General features: G+C 40.2%; 1 protein-coding gene across 3 annotated transcripts in view; it reads right to left on the bottom strand.

Moving 5' to 3' along the window:
- Positions 1–23,976, bottom strand: part of DENND1B (DENN domain containing 1B) — a 265,632-nt gene that overhangs the window by 20,275 nt on the left and 221,381 nt on the right. For all 3 annotated transcript variants that reach the window (XM_029227517.1, XM_029227515.1, XM_029227516.1), the window contains 2 exons: positions 21,161–21,217; positions 20,206–20,313 (listed from right to left, as the gene is read on the bottom strand). In XM_029227517.1, coding sequence (XP_029083350.1) covers positions 20,206–20,313; positions 21,161–21,217 — 165 coding nt within the window. The remainder of the gene's footprint in view (positions 1–20,205; positions 20,314–21,160; positions 21,218–23,976) is intronic.

The raw sequence follows: 23,976 nt of genomic DNA, 5'->3' as shown, positions 1-23,976 counted from the left end.
AAATTAATCAATGTGCTAGGGTGACAGAAAGGAAAGAATGAGTAGAGAAATATGGGAATGTGCAGGATGTTTCTCCATAATTTTGGTAATCAGCAATGTATTGGGACTTATAACTGTAATACCACTTTACAACTATAAGCTTAAGGTATGTGAGTTAAACGAGAAATTTGGGAACTAGCCTAAAAACACAACTACCACTTACAACGTTATTTCTGTGGGAAAAATATATTTTACCCACTCACTCCAGAACTCACAAAATATAATGCAGTCCTCTGATTCTAAAGACAAGTCGTTATTATTACACTGACCTCTGTGTATGCTTACCATTATGCCAGCTATGGGTCTTGCATTTAATTCTTTTAATTAAAAACAAAACAAATCAAAACAAAAACCAAATGAACAAAAACTATGAGGGAGCTGGGACTTTATGCTATTTAACAAATCATCATTGACTATTTAAGAACTAATACAAGAAGATAATAAACACATAACTTAATATTTATGTTTACAGCATACTTTGCAAAGCACTCTCACATACACACTGGGCTAGGTTCTGGGAATACAGAGTTGTGTTAGGTTGAGTCTCTGCCTTTAAGCAGCTCAATGTCTAGTGAACCCCACAGTACATCTGGAGGAACACCAGGGAGGCCCCATAATTGCTCAAGGTCACACACCTTATCAAGAATAAGAACCAGAAAGTGGAACCTGATGTGTTGCCAGCCCCTTGTTCATTTTCTTCCACAAGTTAGTTTCATATTCTACAATCTGCCTGCATATACCATAGATTCTCAATTATTTTTTTTATTAACTATATCTTTTTTTTTTAAATGAAGCTCCTGCTTTTCCACAGTCTAAGTCATTTAAGTCATAAGCGCTTCACAAGTACCTCTGTATTTAGTTTTACATTTTCTATCTAGGCCAGAGTTCTATCAATTTCTATATACATAGGAGTGTAAAAGTGTAACTTAGGGTGAGTTTTCACAATAGAATGAGAATTAGAATCAGAAGTAAAACTGATTAATGTTTTGCTTTCTACGGGCGTTATGCTTTGGCTAACTGAAATGAGCTTCTAATGAACAGTTATCGAATATGTATATGCAATAATTCAATTCATTAGGACCTGCAATCTCCATGTACAGTATAAAGTAACAGTGTCCAAACACACGGTGAATGTGTCAACTGCTTGACGACCTCATATTACATTATTGTTAAGGTCACAAAAAAGAAAGAAGAAAAATAATTACAATTTGATCAACATTCAAGGTAGAGGGAAATGGCAGCATATTTAACAGAAGCGTCATCAGCTCCTGAGTTCACATGAACCCAGATTATCTCTACGTCACTGTTTCTGACGGGTTTGGACGCAGGCGCAGTGCTTCCAGAGGAAATAAAGAATTGTTTGCACTACACCCAGCACACACGACACAGGCAAGAAGACCTGGTCATAATTTTATGAACAGGAGTCTTTTATGGGTAACTGGCAGCTAGTACGCTTAGAGTGCAAAAAGTATACTGTGTACTCTTCAGGGTGTGTGACACACAGCCAACACGAGGGCACCTTTATCTGCATTCATAACTCGCAGATATATCACTGCCGAAAACCTGCACACTGAACTACACAGAAACGAAACTACGGCTAACAGAAAAATAATCCCAACACAATGAAAATTAAAAATAGATATATTTTAATAAACTGACTATAGCTTTTGAAAAGCTGTGCATATCGTTATTTTTCTAACTATAACGTTAGATAGTTAATAGTTGCAGATGCCAGTGGAATGGACTTTGTATACGGGATGTTTTCAGAGAAAAACACTATTCTATTTCAGATCTGGATAGAAACCTCGCAGTAACAGGTGTACAGTGGGAAAGTTCCCAAGGGCCAATGAACATGTTCGTCATAAATTATTACCTAGACCCCCCGGAAACAAGTGCCAGGACAGTCGTAACATGGCTTATATTTGGGAACAGGAGCTTTCTTTAAAGAAAAAGTGATTATGAAATAGATTGAGAGAGAGCTATAAGCAGTCAACATGGAGAAAAAAGAAAAAGAAAAATTAAGTTGCTTTACATTTTTAAAAGACCCTATAAATAGTTTTCAAAGTTGCACTAAATGACACAACATGGTTCTTGCCCCTGGAAAACCAGCCAGTGTCACAGGTAAGCCTCCCATCGCCTGTGCATCTGCCGTGTGCAGTTATGGAAGCTTCTCTCTTTTCTGTGTTTTGAAATGTGTGTAGCTTTTTCCATGAATTTTTCTGAAAAGGGGGGAAAAGACTCTTTCCTTCTTGATCAGGGTACAAATAATGGCCAGGTTTCTTTAATTTACTGACACAAGAAAGAAGACTGTAATCCTGTTTTTGGTGCCTCTAATCTTTAGGGAGCGTTAATAGCCTGTGATGACATTTTCTGGGCGTCCACAAAGTTAGCAGTTGCTCCCTGGTTCACTCTGCTCTGACCCACACAGCGCCTGATACCTGCCCTGAGTTGTTCTACCACAGGACCTTTGCACAGGTCGATCCCCCTGCCTTGCAGGTTCTCCTCTTACACTGATCCCCTCCTCCCGGCCCCACTGTCTCTGCCACTATGCGTCTGTACTCACTGGAAAATCTGTAACTGCCCACCCGCATCTGAGCCTCCTTCCTCCCACCTTGTAGAAAAGCTACAGTCGCTGAGCTGCTGACAGAGACATCTTTTTAAAGGCAAATACAACAATGCTCTGCTCCTCTTTCCATAACTCCTTCAGTGGCTCCCCACTGTCTTTGGGATAAATCTCCGACTCCTCACTTTTGCCCAGACTCTGCCGCAGGGGTGTTCGCTCCAGCTCTACCAGCCGTCTTCCCTCCCGTGCGTGCGGGTCCAGCAGAACCTCCCCCACCTGGCCTTTTCCCCTCTTTCTCTAGTTGTCCTTCATGCTTTGCTCTCCCCTCCCGCCTTGCAGGATACACCTCCTCACTCATGCGTCAGTTTGCTGCTGCCTCGTGCATCCCTAGAGCACCTAGACGCACACCTGCCGGGGGCCTGTCCCGCTGCACCGCGTCCTGGTTAGAGCCCCTCCTCCCTGCTCCACAGCCGGTTCCGAGGACAGGCGCCTTGCTCCCTTCTCTCTCGTACCCTCAGAACCACGCAGCGTGTGGTACATATTAGTGTCAGGAAAACTGCAAAAGACTTTGAAAGGAGCTAAAGACGACGGCGTGTCCTGTCAGTGGAATCTGGATGGTGTTCAGGAGACTTTGTGGGGTTACCTGATTCTACAGGGCTCTCCATCTTTCATTGTCTCTAACGACCTGCCCAGGATACAACTGGACAAACTGTGCAACCAAGTCCTTACCTGGAGCCTCTGCTGTGGACCAAAGGTTGTAGATTTATGGAGCCGAAGCCTACAGAGCCCTCCCAGGAGAGCTGCAAGGTACCCACCTGACAGGGTCCAGCCTCAAAGGCGCCTTTCCCAGCAGGCCGGGAGCCTGAGCAAATCCAGAGAACCTCAAGAGGGATTCACCCCAATTTGTAGCTATTTCAGGTAAAACATATTTTTACCTGGTAGAAAGCTTTCTTGGGCTTAGTTTCCTAGCCTTCAGATAGCAAACAACAGAGACTTTTATCAGCCCAATCGGATTTCTTACGAAAACTTCCAGAAGTAAATTGTGGCCATAGCTGGCCTATATTGCATGGCTCTAGATTCACAAAGGTGTGATGTAAATAATCAGGTCAAACCTGATGAAAACAGCCTTCTTTTCTGATCAAGAATAATCTTTGAGATCATGAGGATCACAGGTGGAGAGAATGTCAGGAAAACTGTAAAAGATATTGAAATGGGTCCAAAATTACTGGTGTCCTCTCAAAGGAATGTTAGGTACTGCCTAGCCTCCTGGGGCAGACTGGGGGATTGTCCAGCGCTCTGGAGGTCTGCATGGCTCAGAGGCACTATTTTTTTTTTTTTTTTTCCGGTACGCGGGCCTCTCACAGTTGTGGCCTCTCCCCTTGTGGAGCACAGGCTCCAGACGTGCAGGCTCAGCGGCCATGGCTCACAGGCCCAGCCGCTCCGCAGCATGTGGGATCTTCCCAGACGAGGGCACGAACCCATGTCCCCTGCATTGGCAGGTGGACTCTCAACCACTGCACCACCAGGGAAGTCCCATAGGCACTATCAATAACCCTGCAGAGACCAAAGGTACCTTGGGGAGGACTGACAGCAACGGAAATGTTTCTTGTCCCCAGAGATGCAGCAAATTCTGCCCAGTGGAGCCGCAGGTATATGGTGCAGACAACGACGGTTTTAGTACCTGTTAGCATGTACACTTCAGTATTTTTGACTGTCTAGGTGTCTGTTCTTTGAAATATCCTTTGTATCAGTTTTTTTTTTTTTACATCTTACTGGCTTTCTCATTAGCTAATGAACCAAATAAAATGAGGGCATTATGATTCTACCCTTTAATAAAAAATTCTTCTTTAAAGCAGGCGGTTAGTGTTTCGTGAATAAATGAATACCTCCATACACGGTAGTAGTTTCTGTTGAGCACTTCAACGAATTTTAAAACTGATAAGAAAATACATAACGCAAAGAAGACGGTACTGCGCTAACTGGCCGACATGGGCATTTTCAGCACCCGCGAGGCACAGAGGAGTGTTATGCTCATTCATTCAGTAAAGATCACAGAAATGTCTGCATGTACCAGGTAGTGGCCTACATGCTAGTATGAGTATGACCGACAACAGGGCCCCTTGCCCTCATGGAGACTATGGTCTAGTAAATGAAACATGAATTAAGTTGAATAATATAAGCATACAATTACGACAGCAGGAACTTGTACTAAACTATGACTGCCACAAGGAATCTGACCTCGTCAGGGAGGTCAAGGGAAGGCTTCCTTTTAAGGATGTTTGACTTCAGCTCTGAAAGGTCAGTAGGAATTAAGTAGATGATGAGAAGAGGAACTAAAACGTGCAAATGTCCCGTGATGGGACGACCAGGGCAAACACAATGGAATCAAAGACGCCTACGGTGCCCCGTTGGTCAGAGCCTGGGTCCCGTGCACAGGGTTATTTAAGGGCCCACTGGTCTTGCAGTTGCCTGGCTGACCACTAGATGGCAGGTGTATACTAAGAAGGCACAAGGCTGGATGCAGGTAAGTTTACAGCAGGTCACAGAAACTGGGGGAGATCAGAGGTGTAGCAGGAAAGAGTGGGAAGGCAGAAGGTGGTAGCAGGGATGGAGATGGGGACAGACCCAACTTGCAGGCCCCGATGGTGGAGGGTAACAGGAAGCCATTCATTGTTTTTTCCCTTCAACAAATATTTGAGGACCTCCTGAAAGCTTCTCTGTACTCCTTGAAGGTAAGTAGCAGCCACACCTCACTTAAAAAAAAAAAAATTCTTGGCATCTCTTCACACCACAGACATCCGTTAAGCACCTACTACACGTGAGCTACTGTCTTCCATGCTGTGAGGCACACAAAAGAAAAGAAAAAGATGTTCCCTTCCTCTCAAGATTTTCAGAAAAGGGTGAAAATGCCAAATACTGAATATAATAAAGCAGTTACAAACACAATTCTTCCTATGGATATAACTGCACTCAGCTTTTTGATCACATATGGCAACTTACGTAAATGACCATTAATACTGATCATGATTTATGTCAAATTGTAACATTCCTAATAAGCAGGTTCCATCAGCAGGCTAACAATACTAACAACACAGAATTGTAACTACATTCTTTAAATACTGGTAAACTGGGATCAATAAGGAGGTCTGGAAGTTTCTGAACTGTACAGACCTAGTGCAGCTGGAACTCTAGCCATGGTCAGGCACTATTGACCCCAGAGGCTGTGCAAACTAGCAAGTAACTACTGGCCTTTGCAGCTCTCTTGGGAGCCAGTACTACACTAAAAGGGTATATTTTTTGGATGCAAGAAGACATCATAAGGAAACAAAACCAGCAGTTTTACATCCCTCTGACACAAAGAATTAAAAATAAAGATGGGGAATTGGCCGTCACACATCTTCAATCGGACTCACTAGGTTCTAAACACATAATTGTGCAATAAAAATTTTCTCATATGGAAATATAAAATATAAAGCGAAAAATTAATATACTATCAATATTTTGGAAGTAAAGCACTTGTATAGCAAGGGATGCTTACTAAGAATGTGAAAAATACTAAACTAATGCAAAAAAGCTATCAGTGTGGAATGAAATTTATTAGAGAAGATATTGTATTAGAGAAGAGAGACACTGAGTGAAGCAAAGAGAACGGACTGGAAAAGACCGGAAGGAAGAGCAGACACACGAGGAGAGTGACAGAAGCAGGGGGTCCAGGTCACAATACCATCAAACCCCATGTCTAATGAGGCAGCAAGAAATGAGTCTGGTTTAGCTACAACAAGCAAGGTAAGTGTTTCCTTTCTTTTCACTACAATGGTTTCCCCAAAGCATATCAGAGGGTAAAATGGTGAGGATCTTCCCCAATGCACAAGGAGCCTGTTATCCTGCAGTTACCATTTCTGTCACTAGATGGTAGACAAATATAACACGAGGGCAAAATCCTGGGTAAGCTGAAATTCATAGTTGGGGTTAAGGGGCCAGGGAAGGATAAGGGATACAGGCAGATGAATGGGAAAATAAACGTTTTTAGACTTCATAAAATTGAGATGCTTGTAATATATGAATTTTTTGAAAGGAGGTACTCTCTGTGCTACTGTCCCCATTTCAGAGTTGAAGTGACTGAGGTCCAGAGCGTTACCTGGCTTTTCCAAAGTCTACGACAACCCCCTGGGCCTATGCACTTTGCAGCCTAACACAAAAAATATCTGCGTGAAATAATACGGGAGTAAGTTATCAAGAAAGCTACTATACAGCATTATAATGCCAATACCTTAAAAATACATGGCAGTTTGCAATCTGAAAAGAGGTTTAAAAACGTGTGTTATCATTTTTACAGGCGGTAACTGAAGCACAAAGTGCCTTACCCGTGACTTACTTGCTTCAGTGCATTAGGTGTTTTATAGGTCATATGTTAAATATCTACTTCACCACACACTCTGGTGAGCATTTTCCCTGTTTTACATATTAGGGAACCAAAAGCTTAATGAAGTAAAGTCTCCTGGGCAAGATTAGACAGTTAGTGACAGAGCCGAGACTGCAACCCAGGTGTTCTGGCTTTCTGAACAGAACTCTTCATTATAATTACACTAGATAAGTCAGCCCTCAGAGACTCAGAAAAAAGAAATGTCTGAAAATTAACCCAAGAAAGACCTTCTTAAAATGGCAAGTCTTAACCTCAATTTTAAAATAGGTGGTAGTTACAGAATGATCAAGAGTACTACTGTCCGGGTAGGTGAAGAGACAAGAGATTAAGACACTTTTCCAAAGATATTTCCGTCACAGCAAGAAAGTTAAATCGAAGGATTAACAAGATACGTGTTTGCTGAAGTCTGATGAATTCAGGTTATGAAGGGCTTCTATTACCAGGCTAAGGAAATAAGCTTGAATAGAAGCGTCAGAATTCCGTTTCTGAGCAGGTGAGTGTCACGTGAGACTAGTTCCGGCGGGAAGATTCTGAAGTGGTCCGGACACATCCGTGACCACTTCACCAGCCTCCCCTCCTACAGCCACGGCGCCTTCTCTGCCGGCTTCAGCCACTTCATTCTCCATCACTCGGCTGTCACCTGATACGCCCTCCCTTATGAAAGCAGTGCTCTGTGAGTACATTCCCGTCTTACCAAGTCCTCGAGGCCAAGAATCATATCTTTTAATTCATTTTGCTTTTAAATCCACTTCCATTTTGAATGCAAAAAGCAGCAAAAGAATGTCAATTCCCATCCTAACCATGACAAACATCTGGATGGTCTTAAAGAAAAATATCATAATTTTTTCTTGAACCTATCAGAATGCTGAGTTGTAAGGCAACCAAGTAAAATGAATTCCATAGAGTTAGAAGACCCTCCAAAGAGAGATAGGAGCCAGGATCTATTTCATCCTTGGCAAAGCACACACACAGAAGAAGAGCAGCTGGAATATAAACAGGGAGGAAGAAACGTGCTGAAATGCAACCAAGACCACATGGGGACTAACATGCCGGTTTGGGAGAGCTGGTAGGCTCAGTGACAGGGGTGTTTGCACTCGCAAGCTCTTCTCCACAGGTAAAATCCTATAATTTTATTTGCCAACTCTACCATCTGGTGCTGCAGAGAAGGACTGGGGACAGACAGGAGTCTGAAAGCGCTCCCACGGGGGTGCAGGCCTGCAGGAGACAGGCACGAAGCCCACTGACTCCTGAAGGTCCTTCATTTACATACAGCAAGAGCCAGAGCTGCTGGCAGACGTCAGAAAACTCAACCCCAAGACCACGGGGGCAGGTGTAGAAGTACAAACTCTACACCCCAGGGAGGAGCCAGAGGCCCTGACAGGCACAGGATCCTACACGGATACCAAGCATAAGTCTACCACCACTAGGGAGGGGCAGGCGGCCTGCAAACTGCCCCAAACCAATCACAGGTAAAGGGAAGTTTATCCACCACAAGCAGGAAGGGAGGGATGCTGAGGAGGTCCCACACCTGAGCCACAGGGGCACATGGCCTATGAAGACCAAAGCTGGACCAGAGCACAGAAAACCCATAAGGCTAGGACCACGTAACTAGCAACAGAAATTAACTGCTGAGGGATGGCTGCAAACACCGAGAGAGACCCACTATGTAGAGGGACTGCCGACAGCTGAGGGTGAAGGCGGAACACTGAGAAAAACCTTCCGGTACCTCCAGAAGTAGTGCCGTCTACACACACCTATAATAACAGCAGCCACTGCAGGTAATGATGTCAACAACAAAATCCCAACCAGTCCAACACATGATGAACTCAACCCCTTGTACTAATGGCCTCACACCATTTCTGGGTGTAAGTACTATTTAACTTACTCTCTACTGCTTTTTTACACATGGGGTCCATCACCCAAGAACTACCAGACATGAAAAGTAAGAACAAAATAAAAAGGAGAATATGCATAAACAGATGGGATGACAGCAGAGAGATGGAATCTATAAAAGAGTCAAGTTGAATGACAGAATTGTAAACAAAAACATGATACAAAAGATAAAGAATTCCTTTGATGGGCTCATCAGCCATTTAAAACAGGTCAATAAAAATGATTTAAACTGGCATTCCTATACACTAACAATGATCTAACTACCTGAAAAAGACAGACAATCCCATTTACAACAGCATCAAAAATGATAAAGTACTTAGAAATAAATTTAACCAAGGAAGTGAATGATCTATACAACAAAAACTTTTAAGACACTGATGAAAGAAACTGAAGAAGACACAAATAAATGGAAACATAGCCTGTGTTCCTGGATACGAAGAGTTAATATTGTTAAAATGTCCATATGACTCAAAGCCGGCTACAGATGCAATGCAATTACTATGAAAATTCCAACAGCATTTTTCATAGAAATAGGAAAAGGAATCCTAAAGTTTGTATGGAACCACAGAAGACCCCAAATAACCAAATCAGTCTTGGAAAGAGCAAAGCTGAACTTCCTGGTTTCAAATTATATTACAAGGCTATCGTAATCAAAACAGTATGTTATTGGTATGAAATATACATAGATCAACGGAACAGAATCACAAACCCAGAAATAAACCCATGCACTTATGGTCTAGTAAGATTTGACAAGGGAGTCAAGAATACTCAATGGTGAAAGGGTAGTCTCTTCAATAAATGATGCTGGAAAACTGGATATTCACATGCAAAAGAATGAAATTGCATGAATTTAACCTTACATCACAAATAAAAGTTAACTCAAAATGGGTTAAGGACTTAAATTTAAGACCTGAAACAGTAAAACTCATAGAATGTTAGAAACCATAGGGAAAAAGCTCCCTGTCATCAGTCTTGATAATGATTTTTTTGGATATGACACCAAAAGCACAAGCAACAAAAGCAAAAATCAACAAACGGGGCTACATCAAACTAAAAAGCTTCTGCATAGCAAAAGAAATTATCAACAAAATGAAAATTTCTCCCATTCTCATGGAATGGAAGAAAATATTTGCAAATCATATATTCGATGGGGGTTAATATACAGAATATATAAGAAACTCATACAATAGCAAAAATAATAATTATCTGATTAAAAAGTGGGCAAATGACTTGAACAGACACTTTTCCAAAGACATACAGATGACCATCAAGTACATTGAAAAGGTGCTCAACATCACTAATCATCAAGAAAATGCCAATCACAACCACAATGAGATAACACCTCACACCTGTTAGAATGGCCATCATCAAAAAGACAAGAGGGAAGGAATACTGGAGAGGGTGTAGAGAAAATGAGCCTTTGTGCACTGTTGGTGGGAATGCAAATTGGTTCAGCTACTCTGGAAAACAGTATGGAGGTTCCTCAAAACTCTAAAAATAGAACTACCATATGATCAGTAATTCCACTTCTGGGTAATTATCAGAAGGAAATGAAATCACTGTCTCGTAGAGCTATCTGCATCCCACAATCACTGCAGCACTTTTCACAACAGCCAAGATACATAAACAGCCTGTGTACAGGAACGGATAAAGAAAATGTGGTGTATGTTTATACAGAGGAATACCATTCAGCCATAGAAAGAAAGAAATCCTGCCATTTGTGACAACATGAATGAAGCTGGAGGGTATTATGCTATGCTAAGTGAAATAAGCCAGAGAGGAAAACACAAATAGTGTATGATCTCATTTACATGTAGAGCCTAAAAAAGCTAAACTCAGAGAAACATAAAGTAGATTGGTGGTTGCCAGGGGCTAGGGGGTGAGGGAAATGAGGAGACACTGGTCGAAGGGTACAAACTTACCCTTACAAGACGAATAAGTTCAGGGACTGTGCAGAATGCTGACTACAGTTAACAACACTGCGTCGTATACTTGAGAGTTGCTTATTTGCTAAGAGAGAGAGTAAGTCTTCAACGTTCTCGCTATAATAAGTAAGTGGTAGTTGTGGGGGGTGAGGGATGTGTGTTAACTAACCTGACCAGGATTAGACTCAAGTGTTAGAAAAGCCACGAAGAACTTCCAGAGAAGGCTGCACACAAAGTAGTCCTATTTTGTAACTTGTTAAGATATTTATGCATCACGCTACTACTTTATGTTCTATACCAGGAAATATAATCATGTGTAACAGACATAAATCCGGTTCAGATAATAATAAGGTTCTATAATACTCTCTAGTTACACATCTAGTGACACTCCTGGCAATCTCTCTCTCGGGGACACTAACGCACAGCAGCAGGAACACCTACAAAGACAAGACTGGCCTTTCCTTTCATCAACACTAACACTAACCTCTGACCAACCTTAAAAGCAGTTCCTATACACACAACAGGAAGAAAGTCATCATTTCTGTATGCCAGGATGCCTGGGAGAAAATAAGAATTTGTCTAGAAAACTTGGGGACTTTTGGAATAGAGAGCTGTTGTTACTTTCACCAAAAGCCCTTAAAATAAAGATATAACGAGAAAAAGCTCTCACAAAATTAAACAGAACAGAAAGATCTTAGTGATGTAATTACCGATGTAAAGTCTAGAATGGTAATACTCAATATATTTACCAAGTGGAAAATTTAAGTACCTTTGTTTTTGTTTCAAGACTTTGTGATGAATGACATAGCCATCTGTGGCAATAAATCTGAAGAGTAAAAGTATAACATTAAAAAGGTACATTTCAACCCAAAAACATCTCATAAAATACAGGGAACATGTTCACATAAGTCTTTATCATACCCTAGGTATGCTTCATTTTAAAAATGAAGTCCCGGCCAGTTGCTGAAAGAAGGAGTTGGTCTTGAATTATCTCTTTGAAAGAACAGTGTTCTTGAACAATTTTAGGACAATATAAATTTCTCAAATATGTATTCTATTGTGTTTCTAAAAGAGAAAAGCAAATTTTATAATTATGGATTTTGTCTTGCCTAACCATCCTTTCAAGGAAAGAAAATGTTACCTAATGGTCACTAGAGGGCACCCCTGTCATCCATAACTGGGGTGTTGGGGAGAAGGGCTGGCAGGGCACAGATGTTAACAATAATCAAATTTGACATGTTGGAAATTAATATTATTTCAACAGAGAAAAATAACCTTCTTTAAAACAACAACATGGTACCCATATTTTCACATTGGACCGAAAGGATCAATTCTATAAATTCGTGGCATTAGCGTATATTAGACTACATAGACGCTGTATCAGAGAGTGGCTTTTGGACAGACTGCTAAACCATGTTTTCATTTAGGCAGTGCTTTTTGCGGGCATCTTTTAATAGAAACACACTTACTTAAATTATTTTTTAAAACATGTTATCATTTGGAACTCTCATACTTTAATACTTACACTTTCTGATCACTGTAATTCAGCACTTTAGCTTAATCATAATAACAGAATTCTCAATACTGAGCCAAAGTAAACACAGTGCTAAAAATAAAAAACTAGGGTTTCTCTTTTTTTTTTTTTTTTTTTTGGCTTACCATGATTTGGTTAAACTTATTTTTATTATTTTGTAAGATTTATATTATATTAAGTATTTTTTCCAAGTATCTGGCTCTCCTCCTTCATAAACTCATTTCTCCCCCTTCCCCTGAGGTCACAATTCTTTTTCTCATTGTGGTTTACAGTCATTTTTTTCTTGGTCAGAAGAAGCAAGTGGCTACTTCCCTCTGTAAACCAATGACTATGCCATTTCTTTCTTGACCAATAAAGCAAAGCTATTCAATGGACTATATTTTTCAAAGATCTCAAAAAGCATGTCATTTTCTGAAATCTATTCTGTCACCTGAGAAAGAAACACTGTCCTTAATTACATTCATTTTATTCCCAGATTCCACTGAATTCCAATGAAGAAAAGTGTGTCACAAACACAATAGTATAAACCACACCCTACTAGGTGTGAATATCCCATCACTTGGATGCTTAGGAACTAAGCAATTTAGAGAATCTAAATGTTTAACTTTTCTGGTAAATTTCACAGAAACAAATTCATTGGCAGTATTTTAAAATATGAGATTTATTCTGTGTAAAATGTAAACCATCTGACATCTCATATTTAAAACATGCTTACATACTGGGATCTAAGTTCCCATTCAACTGAAATGTGGCTTTCAAATGCCTTACCTGCAAGTCTCCACATGCCAAAAAAGGCATATACAGCTTCTAAGCACATTTTTTAAAGATGAAATTACATTACTCATCAATTATAAAATGAGCTCATTGACGCTGTGCTATATTCCAAATGCATTAGGATGATTTATAAACCAATAAATACATAAGGACTCAAAAATACAGTTTCATTTGAAGTGTACATTATCACCTTGTACTATGGGTAAAAAATGGAAAAATCACATATATCATATTTTATGGCATAAACTTTGTCCTTATTTCTTCACTCTAAAGAACTATTCATATCTCGGACTCTTAGTCTACATGTGAATGTAATTTGAAAAACAATAAATGGCCACCAGTTTAATAGTACCTCAGCTTATTAGGAGGCATTATGGCTATTGAGCATATTTCTATTCGTAAACACTGTATTTGGGTTAAAGTCTTGACTACATTCCAAGTGAGGGCATTTGTCAGCAGTCACACACTTTATATTATAGTACAAACGCAAAAATAACCTTCCATTCATATTTTCTCATGCAGCTTTTACATAATTAATTAGACAGGTTGAAAATAAACCTGAGTGGATTGCTACTCGCCCCAGGCATGCAATAGTTAAGAGTGATACGTGTGCCAGGGTTTTAATGGGGCTTAACAACAAAAAGCTTCAATCCTCCACTTTCACTCGATTTTGCTGCAGTGGTTTTGCTTGCTTTAGGGCCATCCATCTGTTAAGGCTGACTTGTAATACAGCGACACACCTGCTCGCCATTCACTGGTCTAGTTGTGTGTGTGTGAGCCTGTGAGAAACACAGACACACAGCACACATTACGATTACCAGAGTAAGTTAAGAAAGGCTATTATTATTAAATATGGAGCAGTATCTTAGGTTCATATAAATTTTGCATATTAAAGTTATTTCCCATTCTTAGAAAGTTTCAATACATTTTTACAAGCAAATATTTTAAAACATAATTTTAAATGACAGACTTAGTCTAGACATTGCTCACTGAGTCTACAGTGTTTTGTTCTAAAATAAAATGGATGAAAGAAGGTAAGTATGTAGTCAAGATGAAAACGGTTCTGCACCATGGCCAGTGGCGGTATTCTCCCTGGACCCAACTGGCCCTATTTTCAATAAAACCAGAGGAGGAACCTTTCCCTGGAGTCCTGTTAGGCTGGGGCTGCTGCTGGAACTGTCATCTTCACACAAAAGGGAAAAGGGTTGGGTTTTACAAATGTGAAGCCTAATTGGAAGATCTTCATGGCTATACCCCTGACATTTATTTAAGCCTCATCAACAAAACGGGAAATAACCATACTAATTAGCAGACCAATGCACAAATTACCATTTGTTGCGAGCAGATATAGATTCACAACCCATTTCAAAAGTAAGCTAAGTCGTGGAAGCTTAAAAACCACACATTTCAATTTTTGTTCTTTTCTACAGTACCCAGATTATAAAATTTTATTTTTTTTTACTTTAAAATACACTCTTGGAATTTAAATTACCAAAGTCTCATTTTTCTCTTTCGAAAAATGGATGAAGATAAAGTGTTTCATTTACACAAATCTAGTTGGGAAACTGGAAATGTACAGTTCTTCTTATATAGCCAAAATTGACTTTTCAAATGGATAAGCAAACAGGTTAGGGATGAGGCAAGCCCACATCCTCTGTTTAGATAATCTGACAATAAAATGGCATACTTCAGGTCTTATAAGCTTATAAACCAAGAGATTTCTTGGTTGAAAACAAAAAGTTGTATATTTCTTTCCAAATCATAAACTGAGATCTAAAGGTATCCCTACTTAGAATGAAGACAGATAATTTTAGGGTCCCCAATGCTTCAGTGACTACAGGATTGTTAGTGACTCTGGAAAGAGAGAACAGAGAAGAAGGTCAGATGGTGCCACTGCTATAAAAGACCTGAAGCTCAAGATATGTGTTTATGTATAAATGGACAGCGGCCAACTACTTAGCGCCTACTGTGTGGCAGGTGCTTTACATACATGATCTATAATGCCTACAGCATCCTCGGAAGATGACACGGACTGTTCCTACCGTTTCACAAATGTAGAAATTAAGGCTTAGAGATGGTGTGTCTGGCTTCATGCTCGATGCCAGCAGCCTCCTCCAAGTCAACACTCTCTGGCTGTAAAGTCCATACCCCTGCCTCTAACAGCCCCTCCTCCAAGAGCACCCCTCTCAAAGCAAAGCATGAGAGCAGTGGCCAGGGTCTTAACGTTCCAGAATCAGTCCGTCTGTCTGCTTTTCAATCCCTACTCTATTTTTACTGTAGAACTTTGGGCACATTTCTTAACCCCTCTGCTCCCCCATTTCTAAATCTGAAAAAATGGGGGTAACAGTTCCCACTCTGCTTGGATTGTTGGTAGTTTTAAATTAATCCTGTAGTACGCACAAACACACACAGACTGTTAATCAAGGAACTGTCTCTTTTCCTTGTGTTTTCCAAGGCTGCTCCAGTGCCCTTTAATGTTATCTCAACTCTATCACAATTGAGGTTTAGAAAATAGTAGTAAGAACATCAAAATTATCTGGATCACCAAATCCCATAGGTATCTACAGAATCTTGCTTTCAAGTATCTGAATTTGCCGCCAAGCAAGTCTTTTAAGAGAATCTGGGGCTTCCCTGGTGGCAGAGGTTGAGAGTCCGCCTGCCGATGCAGGGGACACGGGTTCGTGCCCCGGTCCGGGAAGATCCCACATGCCGCGGAGCGGCTGGGCCCGTGAGCCATGGCCACTGAGCCTGCGCGTCCGGAGCCTGTGCTCTGCAATGGGAGAGGCCACAACAGTGAGAGGCCCGCGTACCGCAAAAAAAAAAAAAAAAAAAAGAATCTGGTCACGTGAACAATCAAATATAAGATGCGGCCCAGGACATGGTTGCTTCCGGAGAAGCCAGTACTGACATGAGAGAGATGCTATAGAACGAAGGAAAGAGTGTATTCTAGGCTTATTTCTGCTTGTAACCTTTGCATCTTTTTAAGCAGTTCAACACTCATGTGAAAGCTGAGGCCACAGTGAGGAAGCTGAGGGGGCTCTGAGGAAGGTTCTGATGAGCCTGAGCGCTTCACATCATGATACTGCATGGGAGAGACCAAATAAAGAAAACCGACCTTCCGTCTCCTGACACAGGGATCCTTGCCAGGTACCTCCTCGGGACCGTGTGCAGCCAGCCCCATGTCCTGAGATGGTGATGAATCTCCTGAAGAGCTTTCTAAATCTCTGCATTAGGAATCATGGTAGCTGTGCTTTTTCATTTTGGCTGCTAAGCACGGGACGGGGCCTTAGCTTCTTACTACACTTACTTTCTCTCTGCCGTGAATCTTCCCTAAATTAAATGAATTTTAATTCTTTATTCTATGATTCTTTGTAAGATATCAATTTATTTTTGGAAATAGGTAGAATATAAACAAATAAACATCAGTGTCTCTGACGTATTTATTGATATCTAGGTTCTTTCTTTAACCGCATCCAACTACTCCCAGAATTGCTTCCATATTTAATTGAAAATCTTAATGTGCTCAGATCCTAATGGTATTACAACTTGTGGAGATAGGAGTGAGAGAACATACTGATTTGGGAATCACCATAGAACAACACGCACATGGTTCTAGCATCAACTTTGTCTGCTCCACAGGATACTGGATCTTATTTTGATTAAATCAATGAGATTGGATTATCTCCAAAAAGTGAACCAAGGAAGCTTCTCAATACCAGACCACAAAGAAAAGGCAGTAGACTATGCCTGACCCCTCTTGATCTCTTTGCCCAAAGTGCAAATATTGCATCTGAAGCTTATTTCTGCTGAGGTCCTTTTGTTGGCGTAAGTGGCTCATCTCTCCCGCGAGAACGGAGGCCACAGCAGCCCATCAGGGTAGGCTGACCTTAAACTTACCAAGCTTCAGATTTGTGGGACAAAGATCCAGCCTCTAACCGCTCAAAAATACAGATTTTTCTTTTCTTTTGCAAAGATGACTTCTTGGCAAATAGCATTATAAGGCAATTAGAAACAGAGAAATCCTCTGAGATACTGTCACACCCCTTAAAACCCCTACTCTGAGAACTGCTTTCCCTGTTCGCACCCACCACCGTCCCAGTGTCTGTGGTAACGTGGTCCTCTCCCGGCCTCTCTGGCTAGAGTCGACGGAGCCAAGGATTGAAGCCTGATCCACATGGGCTGATTACGTCCTTCCTCAAGAAACTGGATTTGGGAATTGTGGTCAATTTCTCTCTTTTCTTTAAATTTAAATTAAAAAAAATTTTTTTTGGAGTATAGTTGATTTACAATGTTGTGTTAGTTTCAGGTGGGACTGACATATACACACTACTCTACGTAAAACAGATAACTAATAAGGACTTACTGTGTAGCACAGGGAACTCTACTCAATACTCTGTAATGGCCTATATGGGAAAGGAATCCAAAGAAAAGAGTGGCCATATGTATATGTGGTCCATTTCTAGCAGTTGTTTGAACTGAGGGCCTGCAAGCTCACCGAAGGGACAGAGGAGCTGAGAAAGCCGATCTACAGAATGCACAGTGAACAAACACGCAGAGAGAACAGACCAGGTGAGACAGGCAGAGAAGATGGTGGGGTCGATACTCTCACCCGACTGCTTTTCCCGTTTTCCAGTCCCAATCCCCCCAGCACATGGAGGCAGGAACACCTAGATCCTCGTAATAAGTGTCCTGCTGTTGTCGTATTTCACGTGTATGTGTTTGCTAACACTATGAAATTAAAGAAATAATTCAGATCTGGAATTAGATGACAATTTCAATTTGAATGTACCATGGTCTGCTTTTATAAATAAGCTGCTGACCACAAGTTGGCTATCATTTCAGAGCCCTATAACTTTCAGCTCAAAGAAGTAAAATTAGTATTGCAAGAAAACATGCATTCTGGCAGCTATGGGGAAAAAAAGTAAGGGTGGAAAGTAGCAAGGAAAAGAATTGCCAAAGGGTCCAAAATTTACCTCCTTTGGTTAGTGTCTATGTGAATCTAAAGCTATCAAATTTCAATTATAGTAGAAATACAAGCAAAAGCAAAAAGTTAAATTACAATAAATACTGGGTTGCAAACGGTTGGAAATATAAACTCAAAAAATTTAGCTGTTAAAATACATATACACAGATGTATGTACCTATTTACATAATGGGACAGATGTATACAAAGAAACATATTCTGGGCATACACATTGCCTGAAACTCAGGTATTTATCACTTGCAAAGACTGTTGCGCAGACATTGTCAGCATCGGCACAATAAATCTAAATATGTTGGTTTAACAAATTCCTATATACCGAGTAGGAAAATAATAATTCTCAAAAGAATAAGCCCTACTTCTTTTAATTCTTGTTAAAGTCATGTCATGTCCACCTGAAAACCATAAAATGCTAACTAATGAATGCAGACAACTACACGAATGGTATTACAGCAAATGATAGCCATGAAGATTCAGGGGAAGTATGTGATGAATGTAACCTATTATCCTGTACGGTTTTCTATTACCTAATATAATTTTCTCTATCAGAAACTGTGTCTCTAGGAGTTCAAAGAAAACAAACAAAAACAGAAATCAGTAATGTACTTTATAATTAAATTATCATAAAAATATTGTGCCACGTTAAAGAAAAGGCAGATTTAAAATTTTAAATATGAGGAGAGAAAAATAATTTCCTTAATTTAAAACTGACATTTAGAACAGGGATTTCTCCAATTTAAGTGTTTGCTTTTTATCTTAAAGCATCCTGCAGGTAACAAAGACTCCCACATTTCTTTCACATAAAAATCTATCATGATAATCTAAAATCTAATCTAATCTAAGGAGAAAAATTAAGAAATTGATTGCAAATCCATCACGAATTTACAAGTTAATAAATGTTTTCCAGTTAATGGTGGTAGCCAGGAAAGTTTCCTACCCTTGTGGAATAATTATTTCATTGAAATAATTCAGGTCATGCAACCAGCATTCATGACCAATACGCTGCAGTTAAGCAATACTAATGTATGAAAACGTAAGCTTAACAAATGGATAAATCATAGAGAAGGCACTCTGTATGTTATAAAAACAGCCCCTGAAGCAGAGATTTTTTTATGCTTTTCCAAAATACCTAGAAAGGTGCCTGGCGCGTAATAGCTGTTGAACAACCAAACGAATGGGTCTTCTTTACAAAGGCTGAGGTTTTAGCACCGCTTCCAGGGCCCTCTCCCCATTCCTAAAGACACAGGAAAGCCCTGCACTGAGTGTCTGCACATCCAGGGAGCTACCTGAGCACCGGAGGTGGGCTCTCGTCCAGCCCTGCCACTAACTAGTTACAAGACTTCAGGTAAGTGATGGGACCATTCGGCTACCAACCTCCTCAACTGTAAACTTTGGTGACTGTGATAAATGAAGCTTTGCAGCTGCTTCCAGTCCCATGGTTTCGTAACTATAATCCACTTGAGAATTCCTTTTAAAAGCTAGTTTTCTAAGACCACTTAAAGTATGATTTGGCATATGCAAATTTTGCTTCCTTAAAACAAGCAGCAACACACTTATGATGCAAAATCAGAGACACATACAGCTATGATCCTGGGCCCTTTCCTACTTTAGGACAATATTTTAAGTAGCATTAGATAGAAGCAGAAGCTTTAACTATTGATAGCAAATAAAATATCTAACTTTAGAAAAAGACAGACATCCATTACTTCATATTCTAATTTCTACAGATTACTTTAGCAGTCAAATCCCCACGTATGAGTTTCATCTTACTTTTGTACTAAAGGAAGCCATCAATAAGCTACCCCGAGTCCTGGGCCACCACACACTGCCCTGTCTCTCTCCACTCACCAGGAGGACATGACCCAGTGACGTGTGTACAGACTGGGACCTGGACCCTGGGCTCCCAGGACCCTCTTACGTGGCCCAGACGCCACCTACTCACCTCCTTGACCGTCAACGCAGGGTTTCTCACCATGTGATAAAAAAAAATCAATGGGTTCCAAATTTTCCTGAAGAATTGATTGGAACTGCATGACTTTAGAATCTGGGAGATGGGAGGGTAAACAACCTCACCTGGGCAAGCTTACGCCTTGCTAGGTTTCTTCCCTTTTCACTGCGTAGCGTGTAGACGGGCGTATATTGTACAGAACCAGAACAAGTCCCATAATCGTCCTCATTTTCCTACACGTGAAGAAGCATACAAGTGGTTATTCTAAAATACTCATTTTATTACTAAACTTTTTTGCTTAATAGATCAAGTATCCAATACAGATGCAAGTAACAAAATAACACTTGGGGTATAAGTTTAAGAAAACCTATTTAGGAAGAAAATGCATTTTTCTATATTATGAATTAATAAATTCCAAAATAGTCTGACTCTTTTGAACAATTTCAATAAAATTTATACGAAGATCGCTCACTCTCCATTACTACAATGAAAGTTTTAAGTAGTCTCTTCCCTCCAGAGGCAGAAATTCAAAACACAACAACGGATAAAATCTGCAAAGATATTACATGTAATCAAATCAAACACACATATACATAAACGTAACTATTCACATATATGCAATATTCACAGATTCAAATACACCTTTGTAAATGAAGAACATTCTTCAATTTAAAGTAGCTACTGTTGGAAAGATCCTATAAAGCCAAACGATGGCATTCCTGCCTTAATTCTGCACCAAAGATCATCTTTTAAAAAAAAAAAAATTCTCAGCTTGAAGCAAGAATTTCAATTGTGATATCAAGGCAATCAGCTTTATGAAAACGTACATCCTGTTAGAGCACCTCTGAAGATCCTGGTAGCTCTGTGATAAAGTACGCAGACAATACAGAGATTATTCGGGGGGTGCATACAGAATGGCAGATAGTTGCCAGAGGGCTTGTCATGAAAAATACAGTCTTGAACAAAGGGCTAAGCATATTTCAAAAGTCATTAGAAACATAAATCTCGTGTGATTTGTAAGGCATAAGCTTCAAACTAACGCAAGAATCAAGGCAGAATGAAAAGCAGCACAGGACGTACCTTGTGTCTCAGCTTACTCTTCACTTCCTTTATTCCCTGCTTTGCATGATTCTTTGCCTAGGAAATGATAACACCAGTGTCTGGCTCAGCGTGCTTCTGTTACATTTAAGGAATAAGTACATGAGATCCCATTTAATGAAAATTACTAAGTCTTCATATTATATAGAGAAAGAAGAAATTATAATCTAAAGCTCTATTTTCAGGGACACATACCACACACTATTACACCTGAATGAGGTGGTGAAAGCATGATTAGTCTCTGTTTGCATAGGAATCATACAAAGGCTAGCAGTTAGCCTATTCTGCCTCCTAAACTATTAAAAAACACAAGAGGCCACCAGATGACTACCGCCCAGCCATAATCTGAAACTTTGACAAGTGGGCAAGGAAAAGAGAAAGCACATCAGAGCAGCAGGTTATTTGGGCAAATGTCTGGACTTTAAGAAACTCAGGCTGTTTCCATCTCCTGGCTATTGTAAATAAAGCTGCAATGAACATTTTGGTACATGACTCTTTTTGAATTATGGTATTCTCAGGGTATATGCCCTGTAGTGGGATTGCTGGGTTATATGGTAGTTCTATTTGTAGTTTTTTAAGAAACCTCCATACTGTTCTCCACAGTGGCTGTACCAATTCACATTCCCACCAGCAGTGCAAGAGGGTTCCCTTTTCTCCACACCCTCTCCAGCATTTACTGTTTCTAGATTTTTTGATGATGGCCATTCTGACCGGTGTGAGGTGATACCTCATTGTAGTTTTGATTTACATTTCTCTAATGATTAATGATGTTGAGCATTCTTTCAGGTGTTTGTTGGCAATCTAAGTGTCCATCATCGGATGAATGGATAAAGAAGATGTGGCACATATATACAATGGAATATTACTCAGCCATAAAAAGAAATGAAATTGAGTTATTTGTAGTGAGGTGGATGGACCTAGAGTCTGTCATACAGAGTGAAGTAAGTCAGAAAGAGAAAAACAAATACCGTATGCTAACACATATATATGGAATCTAAAAAAAAAAAAAAGGTTCTGAAGAATCTAAGGGCAAGATGGGAATAAAGATGCAGACCTACTAGAGAATGGACCTGAGGATACGGGGAGGGGGAAGGGTAAGCTGGGACAAAGTGAGAGAGAAGCATGGACATATATACACTACCAAGCGTAAAATAGATAGCTGGTGGGAAGCAGCCGCATAGCACAGGGAGATCAGCTCGGTGCTTTGTGACCACCTAGAGGGGTGGGATAGGAAGGGTGGGAGGGAGGGAGACACAAGAGGGAAGAGATATGGGAACATATGTATATATATAGCTGATTCACTTTGTTATAAAGCAGAAACTGACACACCATTGTAAAGCAATTATACTCCAATAAAGGTGTAAAAAAAAGAAACTCAGGCAACTTTACAAAGTGCTTTTATAGGCAAACACGAGTCTTGTTGTGTCTATGTCATATACAGTTTTCCTGGAAAAAATTACAAGTCATTTAACAATTTAAAGGCTCTGTTCATGTTCCAGGGGAACCTGGCTCCAGCATCGGAGGCCGTGAGGTCCCGCTGTGGTTCCCGTGCAGTGTGAGTGAACTGAAGACCACGGGGGGCTTTCAGAAAAGCTCAGTTCCCACTGGAGATTCCCACCCACAGAAGAAGTGAAAAGAAATTCACATTTATTTTGCGTTTCCTCGGCGTTTGTGCGCTGGGTACCGAGCATGCTTTACCTCATTTAATCATCACAACGCTATGGAGTTAGTACTATTATTATTACATTTTACAAATAAGGAAAGTGACTCAGAGGGTATAAGCCTCCACAGCCTAGATTCAAATCCAGGTCCAAGTCCAACTTTTTCCCAAGAAGAAGGAGAAACTAAGGTTTTTAAAATACGTCCACCGAATCTAAGCCTCACGAAAGAAATGGCACTGTGAGTCTTATTCTACAGACTCAGGTCATGCAGATGAAGCCAAGTTACTTCCAGGAAGGGTCTTCCCAAGTTCACGGAGGGGAAGAGGGGCCTGTTAATATCCGAGGTACTCAGCAAGCATCTGGCATACAGTAACTGCTCAAGAAATGTTCTGAACTGAACTAAACAGTTATTTCGTTATTGTAAATGAGGCAAAACCAAAACATATGAGACACAGCAAAAGATAATCTAAAAAGCCACATAACACTAAATTATATTTCCATGGTTCTTTAGAATCAATAGAGCATTTTCGCATGCATTATTTTAGTGGTAAAGCCACTGAATCTATTTCAAGGGTCCTATATTAATGCCTACATTCCCGTTAGGTAAAAATGCGTAATTACCCCCCTCAAAAATGTTCCTGTTCTAGTCTCCTCAAATTTGCACCTATCTTTACTCACATTTGGACTATATTCTAGTTTGCCTAAATAGCCTCTATTCTTTCAAAACCCACCTGATTCACACTCATCGTTCACATGCTTCTAATGCACAGAGTTGAGTGAGGTGTCAGTCATGGTCAGCTATCCTTGTGCTGATTCACTCACATGCCTGCTGTCCACCTCCCCCTCACTGACCTCTTTCAGACCATCCGGAAGGTGGGATACAGGATCTCTCTATCCTTTTCAATTTATCAAGTGGAAACTTATCAAAAAACAAGTATTCTCTGCAGAAAAGCACCCAGCAAATACGGCTTTGGCTAATAATTTAGAATGCAAAGACCTAACAAGAAAGTTGACTCAGAAAATCTTTTAGCCAAATCAAATATGTATTCACTTTGCTGTTATTTTTAGATGTATAAGAAGATATGTATGTCAACTCGAGTTTTCTTTATGGCTCCTTATTAGCATGGAAAAACAAAA

This window comes from Monodon monoceros, unplaced genomic scaffold (genome assembly GCF_005190385.1).
Source record: "Monodon monoceros isolate NGI ecotype Baffin Bay Population unplaced genomic scaffold, NGI_Narwhal_1 Super_Scaffold_18, whole genome shotgun sequence".
NCBI lineage: Eukaryota > Metazoa > Chordata > Mammalia > Artiodactyla > Monodontidae > Monodon > Monodon monoceros.
Note: the sequence above shows the minus strand (reverse complement) of the source record. Positions and strands in the feature narration are given on the sequence as shown.